The following is a 12,872-nucleotide window of genomic DNA, read 5'->3' on the forward strand; positions in this document are numbered from 1 at the left end:
GGCCCGGTCCCTCCCACTGTGCGACGCACCCAAGGGGGGACCCCGACAGAAAGGGCCGGTTTGATACGGGAGAAGCTGCCATCAAACTGGTTGACACACACCCCCCCCCTGAACACCCCTCTAGCGCATGCTGAGGAGTTGTTCTACAGCTAGACACGCAAGGCGTGAGGACCCCATGGGCTCCTACACGCCGTAGCCCTGCAGTGATATTGCTATCACCCAAATCACGCTCGCCTCTTCTTTGCAGACCACTGCCGCTCTCACGGGAGTGGGAGGCATCAACGTGACACCCCGGCTGGCGAAGGCGAGGCCGGGGTAACCCTTGCTGTGCATTCAACTGAAGAGGCCTCGAGTCCCCCTGCTGACCACTGTAACTAGTGGCAGCCGTAACACCAGGCTCACCCATCACACAACGTGTGGTGCAGGAGCCACGCAACATTCTCACGGACAGACCCAGGCTCAGCCATCAACTGGGTGTCAGCCCCTGTCCCCATGAGAAGTGAAAAGTGGGGCCGCATGCGCTTCAAAGAAGGTTCGCGGCCCGCAGCCAAAGGAAAACGATCAGAGCCCCTCTTCCGTTGGTGACGGAGAGAGGATTGAACGGGGAGCGGGCTGCTCGCGGCAGAATGACGATGGCTTGTTTGATCCAAGCCGAATACACCCAAAATGGCCGATCCCTCGGCCGCCAAGGCTGTCAGCCTTGTGGATCCCCGTTGACTCTCCGCCCACCACTGGCAGGGGAAACATGGCCGCCTGTCGAGGGCCTCGCCACAGTCGTTGACGAGGCCGTGCTCCAACCTCTGGCTGCACAGCGTGAGGCGGTGTGGGACCCAGATCAACAACCGCCTGCGCCTCCACAGAACGACCAAAAAGTCCTTCCGTGGAAAAAGGAGTCGTGAGGAGAGAAAACCTATCCTCTTCCCCAAGAGGAGAGTGCTCCAACCAGACATGCCTATTAACAAACGTTGATAGCATCCTAATCCTCCCCACAGTTATAGCTTGCGACTGTTGGCTGGACCCATAGCCCCACTACCCGACGCCAATGTGGATAGGAAAATAGCCAGCTGAGCCATAACACTGGCCGCCGCTAAAAACCATCCTGCAGCAGTATACCACTCATCCGTCCATACTGCCACCCTCCGAGCCGATTCGCTCTCAAGCATCGGCCGGGTGGGACATCGTTCATCCCCGCCAGGGCACAGGATCAAAGCTACCTGGCTACTTAGCCACGGTACACCCGGCCTGCACCCTGTTGTCAGCCTTTTTACCCATAAAAAAGGTAAATAAGACTCAGCGAAACCCCCCACATTAGCTACCGACTGACCTTCATTAATGAACCGGGCAAGAGGAGGGAAAAGCGGCAACGTCCCACGGCGGGGAATATTAGAACAACGACCCATTTCAGCATTAGCATTAGCATTAGCAGTAGCATTAGTAGCATTAGTGTTAGCAGCATGCTCCAGGATCGCTCGGAAATCGTCCACTGCAGTGGAACGTTCACCAAGCCATCCCGCCCCTGGCGCAGACACACACTCCACAGCATTACTAACACCAACATCAATGCCTGATGACACAGGGCCTACCTGTGTACAAGCCGGCTCGATAGCCAAACCTTGCACGCTGCTCCTTGATCTGCTGCCACCAGACGAGGAAACATCAGAATAGGCCCGACGTGTCGCTGAAACATGCCCGAAGATTCCAGGGGTAAGCAAACCTCCGGTAAGCATTCAACATTACGCAATTTCTCTAATCTTTTCATAGCACTAGTTACATAGGGCGACTTGCGACCGCTATGATAGAAACGAAATAGAGGAAGAGTGAGTGGTGACCACGCCTAGTACTTTATAGTACGCCTCTATAGGGGCGGGGCCTGGCAGGTGGTGGGTGTATTTGTTTTTCGTTGATGGTGTACAGTAGGTACATGAGATGAGGTATATCTCGGTATGGCTTAAGAGCGGGACGCGATGCCAAGTACGAATATATAACCTTCTGTAGTGTGGTAGTGAAAGGTTAACCTTCTGTAGTGTGGTAGTGAAAGGGTTTAAAACAGGAGACTCTACTTACGCAGCAGAAGCAGGAGTCCCAGTAGAAGGAGGAGGATGCCTGGAGCACCAAAGCTGGCAGTGCTGGTCTCACGGATCACACAGGTCTTAGTGGATTCAAGGCAGGTGCACACGACCACATTCAACACCTGGACGTCACCACACGACTTCCCCTGCTGGTCCTTGATCTCAAAAGACACCTTGTGTTCACCGGGCCACAGCCTGGCATTGTCTCGCAGAATAATTGTGGTGGCTGGAGAAAGATGATGACGATGAAAAACATTAGAATGTATGAAACCAACAGCAAAACATTCATCAACTAGTAATGTGCTGCTGCCAGCCGACAGCAGGGTACATCCCCGAAAAGGCCTGAATCCTTAATGATGCACCTAATCTGGTCAAATGGTTTGGCCTACTGATTGGCTTCATAGTTTCAGCTGCTTTCAGCTGCTCGGCTCCCAGACTTTGGAACTCCCTGCCCCCACATATCCGACAGTCTGACTCACTATCAACATTCAAATCTCAACTGAAAACCCATCTGTTCAAACTATAGCTTATTCACTGTAACCTCTGCCACTGTCCTATACCCCCCTGCTGTTTGTTTGTTTTGTTATTTTAACTTAACTGTTTTTATACTTCCTGTTGCTTGTTTTATTGTTAACCTTGACTTTTAACTGCCTTGTGTTTTTTATTTAACATTTTTTTTTCTATGATCTGTAAGGTGACCTTGGATGTCCTGAAAGGCGCCACCAAATAAAATGTATTATTATTATTATTATTATTATTATTATTATTATTATTATTATTATTATTATTATTATTATTATTATTATTATTATTATTATTATTATTATTATTATTATTATTATTATTATTATTATTATTATTATTATTATTATTATTATTATAGTTCATACTACTTTTAAAAATGGTGGATGTTTTTTAAATCAACTAGATCAAAAGCTCATGGTAATTAACACTTTGATCGCCATGGGTTAAATTCATAATTTACCATCCCTTGCCAGCTCTATTTGTCTATGGAGAAGTTCCCCTTCTTTGCAGGGCTATAACTTTTTAAATTCTATTGCTAAATTGCCATTATTATGGCCCATTCAATGTCCTATATGTATTGTTCAGGGTGTAGCAACGTTAAACTTCTTCATTCACATATTCATACTAAAATATGGTCTTAAGTATAAGTATGTTTTTATCGTTTTCTGCAGCTTTCTCCGGAACTTGATTTATAGCTCCAAATGCATTATATTGATGATGAAATACAGTTTGATAGCAATCGGCGCGAGATAAAAAATTTCAACTGGACGTACTTCTAGAATGATCTACGTATGATCTGATGATGACCGGATGGGCGGGGGATCGTTTATAATTCCGTGGGCAGCGTTAGATGATTCATCCAGAGTGGGTCATATGTTCATCATAGCAGTTTATATGGAATACGTTAGAAAATAACGCTGAATCTTACCCTATGTTCCTCGCGCCGTTGGACGATCAGCGTGGAGTAGACCGTTTTCGATTATGGGATGTTGATCCTGATGAACCATTTCCAGGTTGTATAATACTATATACGTCCAAATAACATTGTTTATTGAGTTAGGGCGAGCGATTGATCATCCAGTGTGTTGAGATGGGGTCCGGCTACCGATCGCGAGTGCCCGGACCACATATGGATGAGCACTTCCTGTTTGGCGCGCCCCTCCCTCTTGGCCGATCTGCCGATTGGCCACCAGATGGCGCTCTCAAACCGTTAGACAGTTGAGTGGAGCTCACCAGTACATCTCATGGCTCCGGAGGAGAAATATGATTTCGATCACAGATTTTTGAATTATTGACATCAAAGACGAGTTACGGCGTCTTCGGCAGAATGAGCATGGCTAGGAATGACGTCTTAACTCGTCCCCGGCGATCATAGTGTTAACTGGTCCCTGACATTGCTGGGTGTTATTTATTTGGAGATATCGACTTCTCCGGTGGTTGGGGTGGGACAAGCAGGTATTGAATTGTGGGCCGCGGAGGCCGAGGTAGTCAGGGTGGGGTGTTGGTCCTGGGGGATCTGGCGGTCTTGGGGGGAGGAAATGTCCAATGTCCAATGTCTAATGTCTTTTTGTGTGTTTGTGATGTTTTAATTTTTATTTGGTATTTTGTATATTTAGTTAAGTTTTGATCTGTAGGTATTTATTATTTCTCATAGTCTTGTCATTATTATTAATATTGTTGTTGTTATTATTGATGTTGATGTTGTGTTGTTTGTTGGTTGAACATTTAATCAACTAGATCAACTAGGTGCCACACATGAGGTTTAAAGAAAAGCACATGAAAGGCCTTGGAGGAATAGGAAAAACATTTGCTTTTAGGACATCTAAATGGCAGCGCATATTGTTGTGTCGCTTTCATATTGATGATGACGTAGGTAGGAGATCACAACATAACAACAAATGACAAATGTCAATCGTGATCGGACAAGCTACTAACCGTTGAGATATTCCACTGTCCATTTTTCCTTGCTGTCCTCCTGAATCACCCTGAACATAAACGGTGCCGAGTTGGGGAAGCTGTCTCCGTCTACAGCTGTAACATAAACCATGTTGTCCTCCAGACACATGGTCTGAACACTGCTGCTCAGGGTGGGACAGTGGTCGTTGAAGTCCTCCACCTGGATGGCTATTGTCCCCGTGGCAGTTTTGGTGGGTATCTCTGAAAACAAACATTTACGAGTGATGAAATAACACAATGAAGACATATTGTGTGTAAGGTACTTTCTTAAACAAAGATGGTAGTGGTACTAACTGGAAAGTGTATTTACCAGTGGTGATGCATATGATTTTGGCATAATATGTTCCATTGATTAAGTATATGGACTCTCGATCAGGCAGCTTATTCAGTTTGATGTCCGCTGTCCTTTCATCAATAATCAGCCAGCTGTCAACATCATATAATTTGGCATACCTGTGAGCAAGGAAATCAGTGTGTATGAATAATCAAATAAACAATTAATGTGCTACAGACTTCTATACATCAGCTACATGTAAACACCTGAGTCTGTATTATGGGGCCATCATTGTTCCAATAATTTATTATTTTGAAATGTGTGATGTGTGTGGAGAGCTGTGTAACTGTATATCAATCTGTACACAGATATGTAAATGCATACACTGATCTGTAAATTGTTACATAGATCTGTAAATCCGTACATACATCTGTAAATCTGTACACAGATCTGTAAAGGCGTATATAGGTCTGTAAATGTCTATACTGTATCATCAGTTACAACAAGTCAGACGAGCCTCTCAATTTTTACGTATTTTTTTTTACAAAAACAACAGCTCCCTGCATCAATATCCAATCACCTGCAATCAGAGGCTGGGAAATATTTGTATTAATCTTTTTGCTGTTGGTGCCTCTGGGAGTCTGTGGAAACATTTGTTGTGCATGCATAGGCATGAAAAGGGGTGCAGAGCTTGCTCTATTTCCGCAGGGCAGATAAACTCACTCTTGCTAATTTCTCCAAAGTTGCATACTGCAGCTTTAACAACTGAAAAGGTGACATATGTCAGAAATACATTACCTGGAGATTCAATAATAATAATAATAATATGACACCTCTGGCCAATGGGTGGGGTCATTCATCCACTTTGTTAAAGCTTGTAAACAGCTTTTCGGCAAGTAAATGTTGATGAAGCTGAACATGCTAAACAAAATCAGTATTTCCAGAAGTTAGCTTGTGTCAAGCTAGCTTAAATCTCTACTTCTGTTAACACTGCTCTGTGCTATCGCTGACTGGTGGTATGGCTGTAGGCCTATGGCCTGGAGTTCTGAAAGTTTTTCTCTGGTCTGCATCCCCTTAACAATTGTGTGTATTGAGCTGTACTGTATTGTACCCATTCTGCAATCTGTTAATAAAATGTTCAATCAATCAATCAATCAACCAGACAAATCTTCACACATGTGTAAATCACCACAGACATCTATGTACACCTTTACAGATCTATGTACGCCTTTACAGATCTATGTATGCAGATCTATGTAGGGGAGAGTGGGGTAAGTATTGCCAAGGGGCAAGTAGTGCCACCCCTGTTATCTAGAAAACCATAGAAGAAGTTGGTCATGTGATTTACAGATCTACAGATTTACACATTTACTGTGTACGAATTGAGATACAGTTACACAGCTCTCCACACACATTTCCATTGGATATTAATATTGGATCAAGAATGGCCCCATACTGTATGACCTTACCTGACATTGGTGGCAATCTGTAAAGTGTCACTATCAATAGCAGCGTAGTTGGTGATGACCTTGTTGATGCTGACCGTAGTCTTGTCCTCAGAGATAGTCACCACCTTGACAGCAGGCTGGAAGCGGGGGCCTTCTCGCACATTTACCACATTGATCTTGATGGGGTAACTCAGGGCTGTTACCGGGGGACGAATGATGGAACCAAAGTTGTACTCTGCTTTGTTGGAGACACTCAACGCCAGATGAATCACCTTCAGTTGCTCATAGTCCAGTGCCTTTATATTCAAACGACACATACAGCACACGGCAGTCAAATTAGGAATTGCTCTATTATTCAGACTTACATATATATTTACATACAATAACAATTCTAACGCATCAAAATGAGACTGCTCCATAATTAACCTGTTAACATAAACGTATCTGTTTACCTTATGGATCATTATGATGCCCTCGTTGGTCTTGGTGTCAGTAGTGATACTGAAGTAGCCTGCCTCATTCCCTGACACGATGGAGAAGACAGCCAGCCAGCTATCAGTGTGTATTAGATCCAGATCAACTGCTTTGATCCTCATCACCTCTATGTTGATTGTGTTCTCCTTCACACTCCCCTCATACTGAAAATATAAAATGTATTACAAGTGGTCTTAATATCAAATGACACTGACATAACTGACACACATTCAATCACAAAAATAAAGTAGAGGTGTGTGGTGATTGTGTTGCTCTTACAGATTCTTGCTCCAGGGTGGGAATGTTGTCGTTTATGTCGAGGAGTGTTATCACCGTTTCTCCTGTTCCTGAAAGTCCTCCCACTGCTCCATTCAAGTCTGTGCCTTGTACAGTCAACGTATATGTTTCTTGTGTCTAGACAATGAGATGAGAACAGGTTGATGTTGAAATCTTTTCTTTTTGTAACCAAACAAAAACACACACACGTAGCCATGCAGACTCCCTTCGTTTATAGTTAGATGACTGCATTTCAGCACAAACTGTTTACCCCCTTGTACAAGTGAATATAGTAAATATAGTTACTGAGGGACTGAGCAATGCAGAATTAACTTCCCTGACTTCCAGATGAACACAGAGCTACTTAACCATATCACAGCCATACAGTATAAGAATAATAATTGCTAAATGGGATCCCTTACTTATCCTTGAAAAATCAGTCAGGGCTGGCCCTCATTTATAATGATGTCAAGTTGTATTTAGAATTGTAAATGATGTCATTGAAAGTTTATTTAGTTATCTATAAAGGTTTTATAAATAAGACTGATATAATAACCAAAGTTTAACTGAGAGGGGAACATCTTTGAAAACCAAATTCAATTTGGTCTTAAAATGTAAAGTAAAATCAAATCGTCGACTTGTTGTTGTTGGTGAGTTGTTCATTATGGTTACAACTAACGGACCTATCTCAAACTAGGCCCTCTTGAATCTCCAGTCAGTTTGAGATTGGAGGCCAATTGCTCAATAGATGCACCTGTGGAACTATATGAATTCTAGATAATTTCGGGTATGAGCAGAATGTCCGATAACTTGCTTGTTGACAACGCCTCTTACAGGTTTGATTTGTAACCCCAATGTGCGTTGGTCAGTGCAAAACAACACAATGCAACAGGCAGCATAATGTCTCACCTCCCTGTCCAGAGTGTTCTGTCGAACCATAACCTCTCCGGTCTGATGGTTGATGGTGAACATCCTGTCTGAGGCACTCTTCTCCACAATGCTATAGAAGATCTGGCTGTGGGCTGTGTTAGCCTCATCTGCATCACTAGCTAACATTCTCATGATCACAGTACCTGGAAATAACACAAGTTGATAAGGAAGTAGCGACTCATTAAAAAGTCAATTGTAACCATTCTTGGTTCATTTTTTTTTTAATAAACAAAAGTCTGTTTTAAGTTTTCAGATGAACAATGTTTTCACACCTAATTATCAAAATATGGTAAGTTGGAGGGTTATGCGCATTCATTGTTGAAGACAGAGGTTAAGGGCTGTCAGGGGATGTATCACATTCACACTCCAAGTGATTATGATGACTTTACAACTGCAAATACATGGGATGTCCAAATGATTTCAAAACAGATATATGGTTCTTCATTGAAAGGTTCAACTAGAGCTGAAGATTATTTTGTATTATTATTGTATTTATCCTTTATCTAACCAGGGTAATCACATTTAGTTTTCCATTTCGTTTTCAAGTGGGCCTTGGCCAAGAAGGCAGCATACAGATAGTTTTGCATATAGAACATGCATATAAACAAACACAAATAAGAAAAGAAAAACAAGATAGTAAAAGCACACAAATATTACAAAGTAGAGAAAATGTCTTCACATTTCAATGAAAAAGACAAAAAATTAAAACACGAGCGCTCCATGGCAAGCAGGTATCCATTTCTTTCTTTAAAATGATCAATTCCAATGAGGGAATCTAGCTTCAAACATTTTTGGAATAGGTTCCAGGAGAATGGAGCAACATAGCTCAATGCATGTTTCCCAAATGCAGTATTGACAGTGGGAACATGATATGAGATATAATTTTGTTATCTCACATTGTAATGTCCACCTCTTGGTTGAATGAGTAAAGTGCTTATGTAGGTTGGTAGCTGCCCCAGGATGGCTTTAACAGTAGAAGTATAGCATACCTGATGCACTAGATTCACTGACAGATCCCATTTGTTGTACTTCAAAGACCGGCGGGCAATCATTTTGATCCTCAACCACAATGCGAAGGTCAATGTCCTTCTCCGCACGGCTTCCATCTGTGTATTTCGCTACACCAAGTAACTAAAAGAGTAAATATCATAGCTTTAATTTTTCACACAGTAGACATCTTGACAATTGAGTATCTCAGACGAAGAACCATATAACTCTGCTTTAGGTTTTCAGAGGAACAATGTTTTAGAACTTTCTTATCTAAAGATGGTAAGTTAGAGTGTCATATTTATTCGTAGTTAAGACAGTAGTGATTTTGTACTTTCTTGTGATATATCATAATATATCAAGGGATTTGGATTAACTTTACAACTCCAAAACATGGGCTGTCCACATTTTTTAGTTATATGGTTCTTGAGTACAAGGATTCAATTTGTCATTGCATGAGTAGTGTTTATGAGAGTTCTTACATGGTAGAGGGCGATCTCCTCTCTGTCCAGAATTGCAGTGACTTTCACAAGGCCTGTATCGGCGTCAACAGTGAATCTGCCAAAAGGTGGTTGGTCTGCACCAGACCCTGTCAGTGAGTAGATCACCTTAGACTTGTACTCGTGATCAGAGCGTATCTAGAACACACAACACACACATTAAAGCATGACAGTGAAGGGATGAACCTGTTTATAGTGTAAGGATTAATGATACCGTAGATATGATCAAATATCTAATAATATATTTTTTTTTTATCCACTTTTTCCTCTTTATTTTCTATATTTCTCCCATCCCAATTTCGTGTTTCCAATTCTCCCCTCCCCTGTCTTGAACGTTGCTAGACTATGCCTCCCACTGGTCGGCTGTAGTGACTTGAGGATAGAAGCCTTGCATCACGTGTCCCCTCCGGTACACGAGGAGGCAGCCTGTCGCATCTTTTCACCGCAACAGCTCAAACTCTCAGTGGCGCGGAGTAACGCGTGGGAGGCTCACGCTGCCCCCGATACTTCCTGTTTCCGCCGTACCGGCGTCACCCAACCGACCTGTAGGAGTCACTGTCCACAACGTCCAATCCCCACCCACCGGCTTTCCCACCCTCTAACACTGCCAATTGTGTTAGTATGATGGCCGGCCAAGTCGGTAGCAACGCCAAGAGCTGGGCTCGATACCAGCATCTCCTGCGTTAGTGGCGAGCGCCTTGCCCACTGCACCACTCAGCCCCCCTATCTAATAATATTTCTAAAATACTATCACGGGAGATAATGCATATATAGATATGTCATATAATCAAAACACTCAACACTAACATATGCATACACAGTACACCTACATCCTGAATAGTTACAGATAGTCCAGAGAGAAGTAAAAGAAAAGAAAAACTAAAAATTTAATTATCCCAAAATATGTGTCTTTGTATTTGAAGGGCCACAATGTGATAGAGGGCTGTGAAGCTAAATTTGTGATAGAACAATAGTTATTTAAAAGTTGGCATTAATTTCTTAGTTCTTATGTCATGAATGTGTTTGTTAATAACCTATGCCTTGTAATGACAGAGATGTCTAAACATCACCCCTCAAATGTAATTAAATTGCATAAAGGTAGACCAAAATGACCACAGAATCTGATCAGCCTGGAGACCCTTTTTCTTGATCCTCCAATCACAACTGTTGCTATAGCCTACCTAGTTGAGATTGGAGAATCAATAAAAGAGGGGTTTCAGATAGGTCTCATAATAAATCATACGCAACCACATACATAGAGATTGGAGAGACCACACCCCTTAAAGGGGTGATGTCATCGGGGACATTGAATGCTTGTGTTGTGTTAATTAACAGCTGAGTGAAATGATATGATAGCAGTCCCTATAAGACAAGGCATTGCTATTTTTTTCATCTACATCATTTCATGGTGCTGTAATTAACACAACACAAGAATTAAATGTCCCCGATGACATCACTGGTGGCCATAATATTCAAACTCATTCACTCTCAATAACTGTCAAACTAAATTAACGTGTGCAAAACTATTTAGACTATTAGTGTGTGTGAGATTATAACACTTAATATCCTTGGTCAAGGCGTCTGTACTCATCCATAGTATCAAAAACAACTCATTATTGATATGTGGCCCAATGAAAAAACCATGCATATTAAAATTCTGCCCTGAGCAAGTGCATGCAACCTATGAGTTAAGAAATATAAGCTGCAGATCATACTTTTGCAATGTATTTAAGGCCTCTGTAATCAACATTCTCTTTGAGTTTCCTAGGAGGAATGATCCATTCTCTCTTCTGTCGTTTTAACACCAGCTCGCTGCCTTCAGCCACCACACGTAAAACCTCCAAGTATACAGGAAGGGATAAAACAAAACACAGAATGGTTATTTGTAAAATCCATTTCTAAAACTCGTTAAACGACCAACAAACAAGACACATCTCTCATTATAGGCCTAATGCATGATCCTGTTGATTGGGAAAATAAAATTAACTTTTGTACTTAAGGCACGCACGCACGCACGCACGCACGCACGCACGCACACACACACACACACACACACACACACACACACACACACTAAATGACACACTAAATGACACACACTACAACCCACATGAAAAGGAAATGGCCTGTCCGGTGCTCTCAGAGTAGGGCATTCTTGAATCAGGGAGATTTGGTCGAAAGTAGAACACCGGAGCACACGGAATAAAGGAAATACACTTTAAAGTTTCGACGCAGGGTGCTTGCTTATCTTCATCACAGTCAAAAAACCCACTCACGACACAATGAAGACACAATTAACCTGCGACGAAATGTTTATAGCGTGTGCTCCGTCCGGGAACGTTCTCCCTTGGACCAAACTCTGACGTATCTCCCTGACACTACAGGTTTGTCAAAGGCACTTACTGTACGTGTATGTCTCCCCCACCCCGGTCGTATAACATATAAAAAACGTGAATTATTATCAGGTTAGCCAGGCAAATCATGGGCATGCATTATAAATAGAGCAAAACAATTCAGTAAGTCCATTGTTGCTCAAATCTTGGTCATTTGGCATCCAATGTGACCCTGACTTTGTAGTCATAGGAAAAGGTTGCGGGCTATTCCACATGCACTTTGCTGTAGTTATTTATAATTATAATTAGGTGGATTCTGAAATGATCTAGTATAGACTAATCTGTCAAAGGGTTATGATTTGTATAGCACTGCACCAGGCCTATTTATTACAGTGTTTAATACAGTGATAGATTGTTAGAAAGTTCTTACAGCCATGACGAACTTGGTGTACGTTTTTTTTGTTCTGTCGAAATCATAATTCTAGAACTCAATTAGAATTTTAGCCTCAGCTGGCTATAGTTAAATCATCACTATGCTGTATTCTGAATCAAGTGTGAGATCGTATAGCTCCGCACAAAAAGGTTGTCGAACCTAAGAAAAGCCACACCTGCCAGAGACCCGTTATACTTAGCCTAAATATAACAAGTAAATAACATAGTCTTACCACCAGCAAGAGCGGCAACAATAGAACAACGCTGTATTTCCCCACAAGGGCCATTGGTCCGAGGACAAAACCGTGTTCCTCTTGCCGAAATAAAATACAGTGGACCTGAGACTGCCTATTTTCTATTCCTCATCTGGACTTTGACCCTTTTGAGAAGGCGCATACACTTTCTCCTGTCACAGACAGCAATGGGTGGTGCCTCACTGCCGAGTTGCATTGCTCATAGGCTACTCCTGATAGCGGAGCAAGGAGGAGGGAACGTTGTGTTCACTTCTACATAGCTGTAATATTTGTTTGTAACCTATTGTCCTTCTGGCAACGGGGAAAACGGACGCAGGACTGTGAATCAACCGATCTAAGAGGAAGTCGCATTAAAACATACCCCGCGCGTCGTGTTTTAACCCGTGTTTAACATTCGTCATTTTGAACATGAAT

At 42.4% G+C, this 12,872-nt stretch overlaps 1 protein-coding gene across 1 annotated transcript in view; it reads right to left on the minus strand.

Moving 5' to 3' along the window:
- dsg2l (desmoglein 2 like) overlaps nt 1-12,576 on the minus strand; it is a 30,714-nt gene extending 18,138 nt beyond the window's left edge. Inside the window, exons 1-11 of the mRNA XM_084327934.1 lie at nt 12,438-12,576; nt 11,155-11,277; nt 9,422-9,577; nt 8,942-9,083; nt 7,932-8,095; nt 7,026-7,160; nt 6,725-6,910; nt 6,294-6,568; nt 4,861-5,003; nt 4,530-4,751; nt 2,065-2,295 (exon numbers count right to left, since the gene is read on the minus strand). Coding sequence (XP_084184060.1) covers nt 2,065-2,295; nt 4,530-4,751; nt 4,861-5,003; nt 6,294-6,568; nt 6,725-6,910; nt 7,026-7,160; nt 7,932-8,095; nt 8,942-9,083; nt 9,422-9,577; nt 11,155-11,277; nt 12,438-12,491 — 1,831 coding nt within the window. The 5' untranslated portion in view covers nt 12,492-12,576. The remainder of the gene's footprint in view (nt 1-2,064; nt 2,296-4,529; nt 4,752-4,860; nt 5,004-6,293; nt 6,569-6,724; nt 6,911-7,025; nt 7,161-7,931; nt 8,096-8,941; nt 9,084-9,421; nt 9,578-11,154; nt 11,278-12,437) is intronic.
- Nucleotides 12,577-12,872: the final 296 nt, after the last annotated feature.

The sequence above is a fragment of the Notolepis coatsorum genome, assembly GCF_963971535.1.
Source record: "Notolepis coatsorum genome assembly, chromosome: 13".
NCBI classification, from domain to species: domain Eukaryota; kingdom Metazoa; phylum Chordata; class Actinopteri; order Aulopiformes; family Paralepididae; genus Notolepis; species Notolepis coatsorum.